The sequence below is a fragment of the Daphnia pulicaria genome, chromosome 7 (assembly GCF_021234035.1).
Source record: "Daphnia pulicaria isolate SC F1-1A chromosome 7, SC_F0-13Bv2, whole genome shotgun sequence".
Taxonomy (NCBI): Eukaryota; Metazoa; Arthropoda; class Branchiopoda; order Diplostraca; family Daphniidae; genus Daphnia; species Daphnia pulicaria.
In genome coordinates this window covers 16,685,750-16,704,845 of record NC_060919.1, presented here as the reverse complement: position 1 = coordinate 16,704,845, position 19,096 = coordinate 16,685,750, and the positions used below count along the sequence as shown (strand labels likewise).

General features: G+C 43.1%; 1 protein-coding gene across 2 annotated transcripts in view; it reads left to right on the top strand.

Moving 5' to 3' along the window:
- The first annotated feature begins 3,744 nt into the window (after positions 1-3,744).
- LOC124348852 (Fanconi anemia group J protein homolog) overlaps positions 3,745-19,096 on the top strand; it is a 32,143-nt gene continuing 16,791 nt past the window's right edge. The window contains exons 1-3 of one of the 2 annotated variants that reach the window (XM_046799194.1): positions 3,745-3,892; positions 7,268-7,383; positions 7,661-7,772. In XM_046799194.1, the coding sequence (XP_046655150.1) occupies positions 7,270-7,383; positions 7,661-7,772 (226 nt within the window). In that variant the 5' untranslated portion in view covers positions 3,745-3,892; positions 7,268-7,269. Of the gene's footprint in view, positions 3,896-7,267; positions 7,384-7,660; positions 7,773-19,096 lie in introns of both variants that reach the window. The other variant, XM_046799193.1, reaches the window with a different exon arrangement.

Below are 19,096 nucleotides of genomic sequence, written 5' to 3'. Positions count from 1 at the left end.
TCAGTTTGGACACGGGCCATCTTTGACGGCCACCTCTATGCGACCAGCAAAGAAGGGTCGACACACAAAAACGTATAGACATGGACGAGATACTACATCAGCTGGGCCGCCCTCCCATCTAGACCCGATCTATCCGGATGACACATAAAACTTGTATAAATACACACACATACAGGGAAAAGAGAGCTGGATGCGAGACTATCACGATGGAATATAAACCTTATAGTCAAGTTGCGTCCCCCGCCTTTGTATCCAACCGAATGGCGTATTAGTTTATGTATCTCTCAATCGCCCTGCTGCAATATGCTCCGGCTATCTCTCTCTCTTTACTCCTCCAAAACGGAGCCGGAGGAAGAAGCCGGATGGCCGGCATCTCCCCTCCACTTATTCCGATACTTAACCTTTTACTGACAACTGCGCCGCCCTCTCCCGAGGAGAGACTCTGCCCCCCCTCTCACTCATTTGATATACACATGTACACACAGAAAAAAGAGATAAGAGAGATGCTCGTAGTAGACGTACTCTTCTAGCTGCTATATAGAACGATCTAGTCGTCTGATCAGGAATAACGAATCGCTGGCTATACCGTCGACTCGGACTGGGTTTTTTTGATATTTTTGTGTTGCCCCCTTTCATTTTGGCTTCACTTATTTAACCGTGTGTCAAGTGCCGAGGCAGATTTTGACATCGATAGAGACTCTTGTCGTCGTCGACGTCGTCTCTTGGGCGCAATTTTATACGCTGTGTAGTGGATGCGGCGCGCCCAAGGATCTTTTTCATGTGTGTTTGTACTATTTTCGGGCTTCCGCACACGGAATCATATTGGGAAATGTAATTTGAAAGAAGCTTAGGTTTCTTCCTTTTTTGTCTTATCTTTTAAAACTTACGCAAGTGTGTAGTTTTTAATTTGTGTGAAGAGTTGGCCGCCGCCTTGAGAAAAAGGAGTGACCAATGGCAGGTCCACGAATGGGCGGGTTTTTTTTTAATTTTCCATTCGCGCACAGGGAAATGAAGACGAGCCACAGCTGCCGCCATCGCGACATGAAAATCATTTCAGATTTTTATTTTTTTATTTTTTTCCTAGCGCAAAGCATTCAAAGAGAGTCTGTCTACATGCCAATCAACTCGAGAGAGAGAGAGAAAAGGAGTTCTCATTAAGAGTTTGCCACGGGGAGTCTAATGACACACGGCCATGGCATAGACGCTAGAAACTGAGGGGGCCTCCTCATCCTCCTCTTGGCTCTTGGCTTTTCTTTTTTAACCGTGGGGATTTGATTTAGCGCCGCAGTGTCACTCGAGTTATCCGTCGTTTGAGAAAAGATGGCAATTGCCCGTGATGAATTATAGCCGGAGAATTGCCGCCGCCGCCGCCGCCGCCGCCACCACCACACTACCTCCACCACCACTACGGGTAGGGGCCGTGTGTGTAATATCTTCGTCGCCCACCTGGCGCCAGATGGGCACCACCTCATTTGCCCAGCAGAGAGACTTCCAAGTCTTTTTTTTTTTTTTTTTTTTTTTTTCAATGAAACATTTTCTTTTTCTTTCTTTTTTGGGAAAAAGGAAATTGATTATTTATTCCTTTTATGATTTTTTTGTTCTTCTCTTAACCGACCGATGATGATGGACCGCCCGTCGTACGATTTCATCTTGTTTTCTTCAGGTTGGGAGGGAAATATAAAACAAACATAACATGTGAAAAAGAGGAAAAATATAAAATAAATAAATCCTTTGGCGGAACCCGATCCAAACGCGCTTGGTGTTTCCAGACCATTTCTGATAGCGAAAGATTTTTAATGGCGACTATACATTTCTTTCCCCCTTCTTTCTTTTTGGGGGGAATGTTTGATTGACTTGCTCGAATCATCTCGCTAAAGAAAATAAACTTGAATTTTTTTTGTTTTTTCAAATTCAGATTATGTGTATGTTTATACAGAGCCAAAGAAAAGGTCGTCGTCGTGTGTATAAATGGTTGACGCAGAGTAACAAATGCCTCAAGACCGTAGATGGCTGGCGTGTCCGTAAGACGGTAGCCGGTCGCGCGGTTTCTCTAATAGATGGATTCGCTCCCGAACTTGTCGACTGTACAGAAAAGAACAAAAAAGAGGAGAAGCTGCTGGACAAAAAAACAAAACAAAAAAGACACTGGGCAAAGAGAGAGAGAGGCGCCGCCAAAGAAGGCTATCCGAAGGCCAGCAGCCAGAGCAAAAGAGCCAGCACGCCACACACACGCCACTTTTGCCCTGACGACGGACTGTGGACCCGAAGGACCGCGGTGATGGGGTCCTCTCGCGCCCAGGCCCCCATCTTGTCTTTTTTTTTTTGCCCCGGCTATATTTAAATATACATACGAGCGGACGGTTCAGTTTCAGGTGTGTTTCCGTGTAAGTGATGGGTGGATTCTTCGTCTTCGTCTACAACGTCCTTATATAAATGTATCCGCTTTTGATATTCTTCTTCTTCTTTTCAAAGTCTAAAACGAGAAAAGAAGAAGAAGAAGAGGAGACCACGGGGATGTTTGGGGGTCCTGGGCGATAGAGAGAGGGAGAGAAACAGACAGACACATATCAAAGCAGCCTGCTGTTTTGTGGACCGATGCAGCAGGACTCTCCACTCTCTTGTTGTTTTTAAAAAGAAAGAAAAAATAAAACTTCAGTCGTCCCGACAGGTTTTTTTTTTCTTCTTCTTCTTCTCTTTCCTCTGCTCTTGCCCGCATTAATAAGCTGAGCAGGTACCAAATGCTTCATGAGCCTGTCAATTGGAACCGCGCGCTCTCTCGTCCGTCCTTTTTTTTTTTTCTTCTTTTTTCCATCTGGACACGCGGAGCAAAAGCAAACACAGCCCCCCACATCTCCTTATTTCTATTCCCTTAAAAAATAAAAAAATACTTTGATGCCTGCTCCTCCTTCTCCAGTATGCAAACAAACTCCTTAGTAGAGTCAGAAAAGGAAATTTCGGCGTTAAACTTTTTCAGAGGGGAAAAACCTTGGAATCAAAATCGGAATCTGTGGGATATTTCATTGGAGCTGATCGCAAGCTTGATACGTACGCCAAAAAAAAGAGGAATGAAAAATAACAAAATCACAACCTACAAAATATTTTAATATTAAGGATTCTCCAATTTTTTCGCTTTCCACAGACACGCATATGGACGTCAAATTCCCCCATTTCTTTTCTTTATTTTTCCCGCTTGCCGAAAATTCTTCGCATATTTCGACTTGATTCACAAGCGTACCAAGTGAGCGAGTGCGTCTTTTTACTTGTCACGTCAAAATCGATAGGTGGCTAATATTTAAACCAGCGACACACCAATTTTTCATTTGAACAATGTCTATTTTGGGTTTCAGACTTTTCGGGGTTGATCTTTTTCTTAATGATCAGATTGATAATTGTTTATTTATAAGCGGGTGCTTTTTGATTGAAAGATTGATGAGATGATCGTGTAATTCCACAATCCCGAGCGATGCTGAATCACGGCCACACAGAGACGGAATAGTCGCCTTCGCTGCCACCTAGTGGCGACAGTGAACAACTTTGTCACGCAGCGGTGACTCACTGGAGAGAACGAAGACAGAACGAAAAATCTTGATTAACAATTAATGGTGGAACTAAAAATATAGACGGTGATGCAGTTGGACAGTCTGGATTTTTTTTGCCACATAAGAATGAGGATTGAGGACATCACGAACGTGAATAGTCTTCGAAAATTCCTTTGATTTACGAACGCGCCCGCTGATAGCAGACGCAAATTGGCAATCCCTTGTCGTTTTCCCGGCATATTTGTTATCACTTGGTGTCCTTACCACGTTGTTGTTTTTTCTCATTTTTCTTCTTTGTGTCCTCACGGTTTTTTCATTAAGCTAATTGAACACAACCCAACATACCAGTTTAAAAGGTAAGACCATTTTTGTTTGTTTTTTTCCAAGAATTACATAAATAACCACGTGAAGGGCTAAAATCGTCATTGAGTTGCCAGTTGATTGCCATTTGAAAGTTAATTTACCTTGACAGCATGCCCAACCAGCAAAAACTTTTTCAAGAGCAATGGCAAATAATGACAAAATTGTCAATACCTTTTTTCTAGGGAAAAATGAACTCCAAAGCTTTCAGTGTTACAGCATTGCTAGTAGCTAGCAATGTGGTAAAACCTGATTCTTCTTATTAGCCCATCAACCGTAATTTTATAATAAGAATTTGAATCCTGTGTTTTTTTCCTTCAAGGTGTGGCTTGAGTGCTACTCGTCAAGAGTGTCAAATATCTTGATATGGTTACGCTGAATTGAACAAGTTCAAAACACATCAGGCGCTGCTGCTCTCATTATTATGACAGTGAAAGTCATTTTTAATGTATTTTCCACTCCTTTCATACAGAGTCAGTTGGCATTCAATTTAATTCCTCCCAAGTTGTGACAGGTAGATTAGGTAGGGGATTTGGTTGGGGAAAAGTGTCTGAAACTTGTTTGAAAGATTTGTTGCATGTGAAACAATCCTAGCTTGAAATATTCAACACCACCACTGGTTTCCAAACAGTTTGAACTTTGAGACTTAAACACCTAAATGCCAGATCACTTTTGTAAAGCCGAATAACTGCCTTTGCCTCGCTTTAGTTTTGGTGCTGCTGTCGGTGTATGAGGAGTACGGCACAGTTCAACTAGTTGACTAGTTTGCTTTTGATCCGCTCTTCACCCCCCTCTTCTCCGAGTTTGGCCCAAGTGGAAGCAGCTAGAATGCCTTGTTATTATTGCGAGGCTGTAATGAGTTTTCGGGCATCTTATCCTGCACACACACACATGCATCACGCCAGCAAGTCTGTGAGACGGGCGGACCAAGGTCGAAGATACCCTCCTTGCCTCTGGTTCTTGTCACAATCAAATTGGATGTTTGATCGTTTAAACTCTGTCGGCGTGATGTGACTGTTGTAAGTTTCCCATGAGGGAAGATTTCAAGACAGGGTTTGACTTGACAACCCCCTCGACTTGTAACATACCCGTGCACATATAGCCTCCAACACTGAAAATTACAGACAAGTTTAGGGAAGTCTCTGCGGGGTGCATTTCGCTTTGGCTCATAGGCCCCGAGCTTTTGGTGTAGTAGTCTCTCACCTGGTGACTGACAGGCGAGAAACGTCAACATTTCAAGGGGGAAAAGCCAACAGCTCCGAGTGTGGAATCTGAATCATAATTTGGACAGTTGTGTGTCTGCCGTGAAATGACCCTCCTCCCAGAAAACGAAAATTTAAAAACGTAGCCACAGGTCAAACACGAAACTGTTGAGGAGAGTTGCTTGATGGTGTGTCTTGATGATTTGTTTATACGCGTTTTCAGGAAACTACAAAACACCTCCCCCGCCCTTCGCCTGCTGGCCTGTTTGTTGTGCCCTTAGTTTGTCCGTTTCCTTCCAATTCCAACTTTGTTGTGTCCGACCATTTTACAATTGAAAACGAAAAAGGAAAAGTAAAAAAAAAAATAGAAGATCTGTGGGCCGACGGAAGCGTCGAACGCGCGACTTTTGTCAGGTTGATGATAGAGGTGGCCCCCCTTTTTCTTTTCTAATTTCAACTGTTTTTCTTCTCCTTCTTCTTGGTATATTTTGTACCTAGTCATTAGTGACCTTGTCTTCTCGTGTCGAGGAAACAGCAACACAATTCCCGTAATAATAAGGCGAGCAAACAAGAGATGTTGCCCGGAGCCCACCAAGAATTGAATTCTTCTTCTTCATTTTTTCCCCATTTTGCACCTGTCATCACCGCACCAAACAAAACTGGGATAACCGCACGCCATTTAACGAGCCTGTCGTTAGTTTTTCTGTTTGCTTTTTTTCTTCTTCTTCTTCTTCTTGGTTTTTCCTTTTTACTCATTTGCGGCTGCGTGTGTGTCATTTTGTTGGTCTTTTTCGCGTTGAGAAGATCACGCTATCGCTGAAAAGAAGAAGAAGCCTGGGTCCAATTTTTGCTGTGTGTGGCGCAGCCCTGGATTATTAATTGGATGTATTTCAGCATCCCATTTGGTTGGCTTGGTTAGGTCCGTGTCCAGGCAGACAAAAGCTTACCGTTTTTCCAGTGTCCTCTATTTTCTTTAGATTTTTTAATTTTTTCGGGGAAAACGTTTCGCTCGCACGCCAGGTGCATGGCACGTGGAAGGGAAATCTTTTTTTCTATTTCATTCCCTCAAACTGGTTTAACCTACAAATATTCTCTTAATGAATAATGAATCAGGTGGCGGCGGGGGCCTCGTTCCACCCTCCGTCACCTGCGAGTCGGCCATATTATCAGCCGATGGATGTCATCGTCAATCAAAGTGGAGTTTCAGACCATTCGGAAGCCGAAAGATGACAATCGCCCAGCAGAACAAAAAGCGCAGACGGACCTTATTTGGAAGGATTAAAATACTTTTGTTTTTGTTCTTCTCAGAAGATTGCATTTAATTTTAAAATCATTAGAAAGAGAGAAATAGCCGATTGAATGCAAAGAGTCGATACTTTTGTGTATCGATTTCAGCCGGTTGATGATGATGTACTTCAACGGTTGGCGGCTATTCTTCTGTTTATTGATTAATGATGGAAAAGAAAACTTTTCTCTGTCGTCGTGTGTCCGCACTCTGCGGGAGTCACTCAGTCGGATGATGAATGTATCGAATAATTGGGACTTGCCAATGTAATTAGTCAATTCCGCACCACCGCCATCGTCTACTTCCTTTACAAGTGCGGGCGGATAGTTAACATTTCGAATTTCGATTCTCAGTTGATCCCCTTTTTCATTTTGGTTGCCGAGTGAAAATAGAGAAAGAGCCGCTGAATGTGAGGACTCTCCATCCGTCCAGTCTAATAATAACGAAGGTAGTCAGCTCCTCTATGTATAGCGATGAAAGAAGAGAGCCTTAATGTGAGGCGACCACGCGCTTCAGTCGTTAACAAGAGAAGAGAGAGAGAAACAGAGAGGAAGATGATGACTCTTTTCTGTGGGATGATAATCGTCTCTAGTTTCCTCTTGTTCCCTTGTCAGCATCTCTCTCTCTCGCTCTGTGTGTGTTCTTCTTCTACTCTGACGCACGCTGAATAATACCGAACCGGCTCTACTCGTTAAGATAATTGAAGAGACGTCCTCTGAGAGTGGGGGCAATGGAAAATCGTTTTTTATTTAGAACTGACGAACCATTTCGGTTTTTTTTTTCTCTTTCTCAAATAATAATCGAAAGAAATGTTCTATTTTTATTGTTATTTATTTATTTTTTAAATATTTTAAATTTTTGTTTCATTTTGATTCTTTCGCAGATGGCCACTGTCGCTGGTCCGGACGGCCGCCTTCACTATGTCTACACAATCAGCGGTGTCCGTGTCGAGTTTCCGGCCAAGGCTTATCCGTCGCAGATTGCCATGATGGATAAAGTAAGAGACACACATGCTTGTATATTTCTTTTTATTATAGTAGGGGAGGCTCTGATCTACTTATGCGTAAGCTGCTTTCGATCCTATTGGGATGATGATGAGGCCTCACGAACGTGAGCCACACACACTATACCAAATTCGTTATCTTCTTTTAACATCAATACGTAATCAGAGGGAAAGGCAAGCGGCAGACGAAGGGGGGAGAGAAAAAAAAATCCCCAAAAATGTGTGCGGGGTTCATTTAGTAGATATTACTAATAATTTATTTGTTGTCCAGGTGATTCGAGGATTGCAGCGTGGCCAGCATTGTCTACTGGAGAGTCCGACCGGATCCGGCAAAACACTGGCCTTGTTGTGCGCCAGCCTGGCGTGGCAGAGAGCGGAAGCAGGTAGGAGACAAACAGACTTGCATTCATTTTCAGTAGTTTGGGGGATTGGTTTGTCGAGTGACTTACGCACAACGTGAATCTAGTCCACTACGTGTACGCGTTTTTGTGTACGCACATGAATCTTTGGATCGATAATAATAACGTTTCATTCCCATTGTCGTCCCTATTGTCGGGGGGAAAGCGCACAATAAGGGCGACCTGGGTGACAGTCGAAACGAAATCAACACAAATAAAGAATAGAAAGAAAATGCGTTTAAGAATGAAACTGAAATCGTCCGGTGGGGAGGTTCAGCCGGAATGAGACCGGAGGTCACGCAAAGTATTTTTCCCATTTCTTTTGTGTTTTCCGTTTGTTTGTTTGTGTTTGTGTGTCTGTGTGTTTACAGATGGGAGGGGATTGATCCTGTCAAAGTTTTGGCGGTTTTCAAGTTTTTGGGAAAACACATTGAAAAATTCTCTCTCCATTTTGTGATTTGGACTTGTGCTTGGTTTTGTTTCGGTCATCCGGTTGCGTGTGGTGGTCAATCAAACACGCAACCGGCGACGACTATTTCGGTTGTCCACCCAAACAGAAAAGAAAAAGACTAGTCCTAGTTATTTTTTTTTCTTTTTTTCGTCAATTTTGTTTGCATTGCGAGAGGGGAAATTCACGCAGTCTCGACAACAGCAGCAGGTGCCTCTCATTTTTCTGTCGTTTTTTTTCTTGGAAAAGAAGTGGGAGGAATAGCGTGTCTCCGAGATAAAAGTGAGATACCTGCCTAAACTTCCGATGAAACGCAGAAAGTTTTTTCTGTTGAGTGGGGGCCGAGGGGAGGGGGGTGGAGGTTCCATATGTTTTTATAGACGTATCTTATTTTATTTTTTTCGGGGGAAATATTTTTTTTTTTTACCTACCCGATTTACATAATGGGCCTCAGCGCTTTGGTTCGTCCACTTGGGGCTTGTCATGTCCACGGGCTCGGGATTGACAACGGGTGATTTGTCTGCCCGCCGACATGTGAAAAGAAAAAAAAAATATCTTGGGATATTTTCCCTTCATGACTTTTTAGGTCCTTTTTTTTGTTGTTGTCCATTTCTTTTTTTTCCCTTCCTATCCTGATGATATTTTCTGATTCCTCGCATCTCTTTTTTTTTTGTTTATTTATTTATCCCGCGTGAGCTGGGACGCTTTGTCGGTATATGATTGGTTTATGCGTGTGTCTCGACTCTCTTGACTCCAGCACCGCTTCCACTCTCTTTTTTTGTTTGTCTTTTGGGATATTTTTCCTTGTTTTTTCCCCTCCGTTTTCAGATTCCACATTTGATTCGGGAGAAAAAAAAAATAATCAAAAATCACTCGCCGCTTTCGTTTCATTGTCCCCTGCCGGTCCTGTCCAGCAGCCAAAGGCGAATTTTCGATTCAAAAATTTTCACTTTCCCGCCCACTTTTTTTTTCTCCCCCTCTCTTTTTGTCGCATTTCAGCAACATGTCAGAATCTATTCGCAGTACCTGTCAGAGGTCGCATTCAATGCTAATCATGTGTGCACGCCCTCCTTTCGGGTAGATGGCAGCTTTTCTTCTTCGACAACAACAGCAACAACAGATAGGGGTGGGAGAGAAAAGTATAGCTTGTACGTCCACGTAATTGACGGTTTGAAAAACGAACTTTTGATTTCACTCTGCAGGAAGGAAGTGCAGGGATGAAATCTATAAGGTCTCTTATAGATCTGACAATGGCCGCCTCTAAATATAGGGTATTATTATCCTACTAGACGGCAGTGTTGTTTCTCAGCTTTCTTGTTTTTGGTCTCGTTTCACATTTGACTAGCGGGGGGTTCAGGCTGTCGTTTTGGTCAATCATCATCCTGATTTGTATGGGTAAAAGAAAATGGTCGGGTGACTCTCCTATTTGGTAGAGAGAGAGAGAGAGAATGAAAAGCAACTTCTTCTTCTTCTTCGTCTTTTGCCCCCGACGCGACTGATACCAATCTGACGGCGCGTCTAGTATTCTTCCCATTTTTCTGTTTTGTGTGTTGATTTTTTTTTCGGTGGGGGTTAAAAGCCGGCCGTCATCGGAGAAGCGTTGAAGCTGGACACACAACAAAAAAGAAAAAAAAAGGAAAAACTTGTTGGATGCATCGAGACCGTATTCCATGAAGTAGGAGAGAAAGAAAGAAGCTAGAGGATTGAAATAGATAAATAAATAGAATAAGTGGTGGCACGATGGAAAAGAAGAAGAAGAAGAAACCTAACCAGATGGAAAGGCGAGATTGTCAAGACAAGTAGCCGGGGACTATCTACAAAGGGCATAAGATGCCGTGTGTGTGTGTGTGTGTGTGTGGACGACAAAAGATAGAGAGAGGAAAGAGAGAAGTAATTTGAAACAAACAGAAAAAGGAAAGAAGAATAAAGGGCGACCAAACAAGAAGAAGAAGAAGCTATAGAGGTTTTTTTTTTTATTATTTTTATTTCAGAGAGAGATTCCTTTTGTCCTGACGTGCATAACCAATCAGTATCAGAGTGTGTGTGTGTCGCCCTTTTTGCCGCTTTGCTTTGAAAAACGTCTTGACGGGACCTGGTGCCCAGGGTCACCTGGGCAAAAGCAGCAGCAGAGGAACCCGCACGTCTCTCTCGCTTTGCTCCTGTGTGTGATGTGTGTTCGTGATTGCGGCCAAGACCGGTAGCTCCGAGGCGGCGCCTTCTTCTTGCACCACCACCAGCACACACACACACACACACCACTTCTTCAACTCTCTTGTGTGTTATTTCATTCCCTTTTTCGTGTGTGTTTTTTCTTCTCTTTTCCTCCTCATCATTCTTTCATTCCTTTTGGGAATTTTTTTTTTCTCCACCGTGTCTGTCGACTGCTACTGCCGTTGAGACGGGCGTGATGCGCGATGGAGAGGAAAGAAAAAAAGAAGCCTGCCTCCTTCTCCTCCTCCCGTCTCCTGTCGCTGTCACCCAGAAGAAGAAAAGAAAAAAAAAAAAAGGAAAAATTCCCTGCAACTGTTTTGTTTTTGTTTGTGTGTGTCCTTTTTTCCGACCGACATCTTTGGCAGGATAAACTATACAAGGACAGTCAGAGACGCACTACTGCATCAAATAAGAAATGTGTGAGCTTTTTTTTTCTTTCTTTCTTTTTAAGAAACGGAGGACAGTTGGAAAACGATAACAATTTATTCGGCGACTCTTTTTTTTTTTTTTTTTCTTTTTTCTTCGGTGAAACATTCTCCTGACCAGTTGGGGTTTTCATTTTCAGAATGTGAAGGAAAAAGGCGCGACATACACACACGCAGCACCGAGAAAAATCTCGTTGACAAAAAAGGAGACCCGTCGCCGCCATCGTTTGCTCCTGTTTTGCTCCTCGCTCGTTGGCTGGCTGCTGTTTTGTCGCTGCAGCCCAGCAGCCAGCAGCAGCAGCAGCTACTGGCAATGCATTGTGATGTGGTGGCGGTGGCATTGGGCGTGAGATCGAGCCTCCCCAGTTACGCATTTCTAGTTACCCTTCAAGTTGAAATAAATTGCTCACGTCCACTTTTGGATCCTTGTCCAATTTTTCTTTTATTCGGACATTTCCCCAAGATGGACCAATGCAGCAAACACACACACACACTACTGCGCAGCGCACACACTATCTCTCTCTCTATATATATATATATACTAGTTACTACACAACTACTAGACGACGACACTCTTGTGTATTACCAGCCCATTCGGTTATATGATTAGTTATTCCAGTCCCATACGGCCGGCTATCGATTCCACATTTATTTTTATTTTTCCTTCGTTTGTATTCACAACTGCCGATGCAAATGGCGCGGAAAATATACAAGGCAATGCAGGGCATCGGGAACGAGCTATTGTTTGTCGCCCAGGTCTCGAAATAAATAAACAATCCAGTTTATTTCTACCTAAATTACGTTTTCTTTTGAACATTTGGAAGTTTTTCTATGAAGGCAAACTCTCAAAACTGCAACTCTTTCTTTATTTTCGATTCGTGGTGTGACAAGAAAGTGTTGGCGCTTTTTGGAACTATGTCATTAGTCTATGAATTTAGACGTGTTTGATTTCGTTCTGTAAAGGAAAGAATTGAAACTAGGCCAAGTGACAGGTCACACCCGACTTTGACCCCGTACCCGACAACCCGAAAGTACAATTTCACATGCGAGTACAATTGGATTGTTTTCAGGGTGCTCATTAAGATGCCAAAGTTACTCTCTCTCTCTCTCTCTCTCTCTCTCTCTCTCTCTCTCTCTCTTCTGTGTATATTCTACACAGAAATGTAGTTTCTTGGCGGACTAACTGGGCCCAGTTGAAAAGTAACTCTTCTTATTACTCTTCTCCCATCTACTTTGACTCCTCTCTCTCTCTCCTACTTTTTCATTCACGCTGAGCCGGCGCTAGGATCTCTCTTTTGTCTGTCGATGTACGCTAGTTTCTATTAGCGCATCGTAGACAGTTTCACTTTGAAAAGCGCTACAGAAGAAGTAGTAGTAGTAGGTGTGTAGTTTGTGTCTACGTTGAATCAAAAGTTTGATGGCAAAAGGCGCGGCCGCCCGAGTTGGATGCACACACAGACTCCAGCGGAACCGTGTGTGCACCGAAAACACGCAAGTTATGAGGAAAACAAAAAACTTGACGCTCTCAACTACTAAATATGCTATGCAGTTCACACTACACAGTCTCTCCTTCTCGCTCTCTCTCTCTCGTATTCCCAGACACCCAAAACTTTTTGCTTTTTACCTAAAAAGCCCAAGGTGTTCCGCGTTTAGCTCCTCTAGCTTTCAATTCCCATTCAAAGTCAGACATTATATGTTTCCATTTATTAGTCGTCTTCCTTGATTATTTCGATTCCAAACTTTTGCCGCGGTCGCAGTTGGGGCCTAGTAGTTGTGGGCGAGGCAATGATTGATTTTGAAAAAGCGAAACGAAATGATTGGAAATAAAAACTCGATGGAATTTCGCTCTTTCTTTGATTATTTGTTCATCAAAGGCTCCCCCCTCCCACTCTAACGCTGGAGATATTTTTAGTTAAGTATCTAATATCTTTTGCCCCCAATAAAGTGGTTCGTATAGGCGGTGGCTGTATTAGCGTTGCCGGGAACAGAAAAATAAATATCTGAAAAAAGAATGCGCGCCTCGATCGCGACTAATCCCGTGTGCCTATACACTTGAAATCTCATCCTTTTGGTTGACTGTCGGAACTCCCACACACACAGCGACGTATTTCTTTTCTTCCCTCTCCAATCACGGCATTCATCTTTCAACAAGGAGATGCTGTGACGACGGCCAATTTCTTCACAACGAATTTTTTACAGACACACTGTCAAACATTCCGTGTGTGGCATCAAATCGAAATTTTTTGGGGCAACTTTTTTGGGCGTCGTTGTGGGCAACGCGTTTTTTTTGTTTTCTTTATTCATCCCTCCATCTCGGCCTGATTAATTATAATTCTCGTGCTGAATAATTGAATATTGGAAAAGCCGACATTCTTGAGCCTGGGTGACGGTGTAGTAGCGATTCGCCGTCGTGATTTGGTGGAGGTTTTTTCTTTCTTTCTTTTTGTGTTTTGTATTTTTTTTTTTTAGCCTCGGCTTTTGATTTTTGATTGTTGGGCGCTCATTAGAAAGAATGTCTGGAACTTGATCCAGCCAATAGACACGTACGTTTGAGACACAGTCGGGTTTATTATTATTATCTTGAATCGCGTATCGCATTGAAGTTATGCACACACACACACAGGAGAAAGAAAAAAGCACAAAAACCGCTGATTGTCTTTTTCTTTCGACTGATTTTGTGAGGGAAACTTTTTTCCACCCCAAAACAAATTGATCACACACGCAAGCGCTCGAATGTGTGTGTGTGTGTTTTTCCTCCCAGCACAGTGAGAGAGTTTAGTTGTTTTGTTTTTTACCCAGAAAGAAAGAGATGAATGTTTTAGATTTGGCGTAGAGTTTTTTTTTTTTTTATTTTTATTTTTCAAAAAGGTGGAGTGGCAACTGAGAGAGAAAAAAAGCAAAAGCGAGAGGTCCAATTAGGCCTAATTAGTAGTGCCGCTATTCTCTATCTATTTTGTTCTTTTCTTTTCATGTTGCACGCGCCTGCACTTTCGTGTCGGATGTTTGTTTTTCTTCCTGTTCTTCCGAACCTTTTGTTGGTTTTAGTGGAATGCTCGGATTCATCATTTCACCGCCGGTGAAAAAGAGAAAGAAGAAATACTCTTTGGCGCATCTTTTTTTATCGCCCGGGTAGGATCTTTTTGCCTTATTTAGTTCGAATCTGATGATGGTGGTGATTGCCCCTTAGTTAGACGCTTCATAACAAGGGAGTCGGGCCAACACAGACAAAAGAATTGAATAAACAATAGCACTCTTGTTCGTGTCGTCTAAACAGAGCAGACACGCCGGAAAAAATAGCTCGCCAATTAAGAAGAAAAATAATCAAAAACTTAAAAAGAAAACGAAGCGACTTTGACTGCAACATGGGCGGCGGCGTGCGGGTTTGGTAAAATTAGCTTTGGCGCTGCGGAGATGAATTGTGTGATGATGGTGGTGATTGTGCGCTTCTTCTGAATGTTATTTCTACGGGCTGCCCACTCACACACGTTCGTCATGGTCTCTTGTGTGTTTCTCTCTCTCCCGGTTGGCCAAAGCTAGAGGAAAGGCAATAGAAAAGAAGAAAAAAGAGATGTCTTATCTATTAGCGTATGGATGGCGCTTGAATATAAACAGTATAAAAGAGAACGGGGGGGATATACACTGCGACCCGGGTCGGGATAATAGGCAAAAAGGAGGATTCGATGCAATCGTTGACATCTGCCGGTGCAAACAAATCTGCCGACAGTGCGATCGCATTACCTTTTCTTCTCGAGGCGGTCGATTGACATCATGTTCTTCTTGTGTTGAAATTTTCTCCGTGTTTTTCTTGTATTTCTTTGCTCAGCGCAGAAACTGTTACAGTTTCTCTCGTCTTTGGCGTTGCCAAAATGAAAATGGAAAGAACCAAAAAAAGAGAAAGGTCGAAATCGGCTTGTTCGCCTTGGCTTCTTCTTTGCGTCACTAAATATGTTCGCCCATCATTTATTTCTATTCCAGTACTATTATCGAAGTATGTATAAAGGGGGTCTCCTTTTGGCCAAGAACCCATTTTGGGTCGAACCGGGAGCTGCTGATCTCCCGCCCGGTCTAGGCCGTCGAAAGCGCATACTTATTAGCTATAGCAGCGGCGGCAGCAGCTTACTGGCACTGTCGCCGGTCTCTCCGTCCGATTATTACTCTCTTTAGTTTTAGTTTTTTGTTCTCGAGCTAAAAATGCACTCGTAAAAAAGATAAGCGTTTCGCCTTGAACGTATATACGTATATATACGAAGCTCAACCGAAACAATGCCGAAAAAGTGTAGATAACGTCAATCTTCCTTCATTCGACAAAAGAAACCGACGGGAAACGGTTGGTCATCATCGTTAAGGTTTTTGTTGGTTTGTTCTTCGGTTCTTTTTTTACTTCTCGTTTCGAGTCTCTTTTTGCGCGCCTGCTGCCCACAAAACACGCGAGAGAGATTTGGGTCTTATTTCGATTTCAGAATGTCGTCATTTCACCGCGCGCCAAGGAGTTCCAGCAATGTCGTCGTTTGTCGTGTCCACCACCACCAACCGACACACAACCGGCATGTCTCAATGCAATAGGGGCTCGCCCGTTTTCACGCAGATTTCTTTTTTTTACGTCCAACTTTTTTGTCTAATTTACAGTCGAGAGATAAGAAGGAAAAAAAATATGAATGAAATAAGAGACATGATTGATTTTTCTCTCTTTCGGTAGATGATGTCATGCACGAATGTCTGGTGACAAGTATCAAACATGCCACCGTGATGACGTTGGGTTTTGTTTGCTGCTAATCTCACTAGACACTATCTCTCATCCCACGACTCTGCTTTCCCCCAAAAAACCCTTTTGTCGGCACGTAGATTATTGCCAGTCTCCCCTCTAAATCTTTTTTTTTTTTTTTTTTTCACGAAGGTATTATATTTGTGGGCTTTTTTCTCTCTTTGCGCACCCATAATTTCATGATATATTATTCCCTTTCGCCCTGTTTTTTTGTACGTATTTCGTACCCAGCCATCGGGCGCCTGGCCTTTCTGATTATTATGATGACTGACGCCATCAGCTGCTCTCTCTTTGCTGACGTTATTTGTAATTTTTTTTTGTTAGCTGGGGATGGGAGTCTATTACTACACACCCTATAACTCCGTGTGTGTCTGTCTATTTTCTGTTGTTACCGTTTTCGTGTTGGGAAAGGATCGATCGGGGAGGACCCTATTGTCCTGCTTAATATTAGATGCAGTTTGACGATGATTGGAACTGACGGGTTCCAATCAGCTGGAAAAAAACTTACACCCCCCTCCATCTATGTTATGTACGGATGTAATAATGTGCCGGAGCAAGACGGATGAGAGAGAAAAGGAAACTAGAAAAAAAAAAAAAAAAGATGAGTGAGGAAAGAATTAAAAAACAGAGATAGGGAAAGGTGAGTGTACAATTTCTACACACGAGTTGTGTGTGTGCGATGCACAGCTGTGCGATGTTCCCGTTTCGATTATTATCGCGATTCGTGGCGTGAAAATGGCCGTCACGGATGAAAAATTGGAATATGGGGACTTCCGGCACGACAGATTGTGAATCTCTTTCCCTCACGTCTGCTGCTGTCTCTCTCTCTCTCTCTCTCTCTCTCTCTCTCTCTCTCTCTCTCTCTCTCTCTCTCTCTCTCCGTAAATTTATTCTCGTTCCAGTTTCTATTATTTTTTCGTGTGTGTTTGGTCCTTTCCAGGTTTTCTCTCTATTATTCCGTGGATGGACGGACGGACATCTTTTTGGGGGTTTGAGTTGTCACATTTTTATTTTATTTTTATTTTTATTTTTTTTTGTCGAGGAAAATGGAATTCCATTCGTGTGGAATGGTTCCGCTTTCGTGAGATGTTTGTCAACCACGCTTCGTCCACCCCTCGATGGATACTGGCGGCCTCTGAGATAAAAAGGAAAACAGAGACACACACACAGGCCCCAAAAAAGGACAAACAGAAAAGAAAAAAAGACAAAACAAAGACGAAAGAAGAAGCGTTTGTGATTACATCGCAGCGCCCTAACGCTTCCGTCTGTTCCGTGTAGTATAGAGTAGCTGCTGCTGCTGCTGCTGCTACTATCCAGTAGTGTAGGCATAGATTCTTCTTCTTCTTCGATTCCCTTTTGAAGATGGACATCAGCCGTTTTCCATCAAGAGCCGTTTCTTGTGCGCTTGTCCTTATTTCTCTTTCTCTTCTTGCCGCTTCTGCTTTTACACACGGGGCCCTACGCGATGGAATGACAGATCGAATATCGACGTGTCTCGATTGAAAGAGATAAAATATAATGCATTTTTTTCGGTGGAGAGACGACCCGAATTTTGTGTCCATCGAGGGTTCACGTTGGTGAGTCACACACACACACACAGCAAAAGGCGGAATGGAGGTCCGAATGATTTCTTTAGACTATTTTGTATCCAAAATGGAAAATTGGAAGGGGGATCAAAAAGTAGTTTGATACAGTGGCCGGTATAGATCTCACCCCCCACCGATCCGATATTCTATTGACACAGGTGAGGGTGGAATCTTCTATTCTGGACGGTGTTTTGTGTGTCTAATATTTCTCCCTTTTTTTATTTTGTTTGTTCGAATCGCCATCAACTCGGCCGCCTCTTTTGAGCGCCGTCTAAATGTGAAATGGAGATGAAAACTCCCTCGATGGTTATTCCGCCATCAGTCAACTCGCATTAGCGTCTTTTCTCTCTCGAGCCTCTTTTTATCGTATCTCCTCTTGTTTGGATTTCAATGGCGATCCTTTTTCATCCATTGAATTTTTACCTGAACCTTTTGCTCGGTCCCCGTAACAACCGAGATATTACCTACGAGTATGTTACGTGCACTTTTTTCAACGGAAACATCTCATCGGGGCTAGGGTAACTAGTACAATTACGACAGTGTTGCACGTCGCATGTGATATCAACTTGGTTGCAGTTTTCCATTTGCGTTTGAAATTGTGTGTGTGTGTTTCTCAAGTGCCTTTTTTCGACCGGGTGAGAAATGATGTAAATTGTTTTGTTTCTTTTTCTTGTAAGAGTTCGTTACTCCGTAGTGGTTAAAGGGGCCTATTATTGGTTGGCCGTCGAGTTCAGTTGGTTCACGATTTGTACGTCCAAGGTCATGTGAATGCAGTAGCCCATCGCGGAGCACTTTATCGTGTCGCTTTCGGCTTAGACCGGATTGTCCATCATCAACTAGGGCAATCCAGCAGGGTCTCAGCTACCCATATTATATACCGACCATCTCTCTTCTTCCCCGAAAGGGCTCGAAGGAAAACGCCGAATAAGTGAAGGAGAAAAGAAGGAGAGGATGAAAGTGATGAGCTGTAATACAGTCCCCCGAGGAAAAATGACGGCCCCGGCCAGCGACCGGGAGGAGTCGACGGGCAATAGGGGGATAAAGTCACGTTCACGATGATCTGACGTGACCTGTTGTCCACCAGACAACCCTGCTGGTCTCACATGTATACCTAATTATTTTCGGTTTCGTCGTCGTCGTCTTCTGCTTTTTTTGTCTTTAGAACTTTGCGGGGGACGAGATTTTGTTTGAGACAATGGACTTATTTGGCTGGAATCTTATTTTATTTGGAAATCTTTCAAAGTTGCAAGTCGATTACTTAGTGTCCCGCTACATATAGTAGAGACCTTAGTAGACATTTTTTTTGTTGTTCTCTCTCTCTCTCCTTTCAAGGGTGTGCTGGGCGGCCAATCCTCGGGAAATGAGATTCAGTTGGCCGTCTTGCGCGATTGGTCATCGCGACGTGGGCGTGACAAAGTGGAGCAACACACACGAGAGTGAAGCCTTAACTTTTATTTTATTTTTCTATTGGAAATTTTCTGGCTGGTTATCTCTATCTCTCTCTCTACTGTTTCCTTCGTGAAAATGCGGGAGTCGGGGATTGTCGGGAACGGAATGGGACGCGCCCAGTTTGTTTGCGAGGCTTCGTTTCGTTTGAATTTGTTTGAAGGTTTTCTCTTTCAATCTGAAACCATTTCCGACGAAACGCCTACAATTGCTGACGCTATTACTATTTACAGAGTCCTGCTCCCGGCCGTCCTTCTTTTTTTTTTCTCTTTTTCCCGGCCGTTTGTAATCTTGTTGTCAAACTGCAAAATGAGACGACCAGCAGGAAACGGCCGCTGCTCGAGGCTAGACACAACAGCTCCAGTTGAAGGAACACACGGCGGGAAAGAGTCTTTCTATTTGAACATGGATATATGTCTTTCATTTTTTTT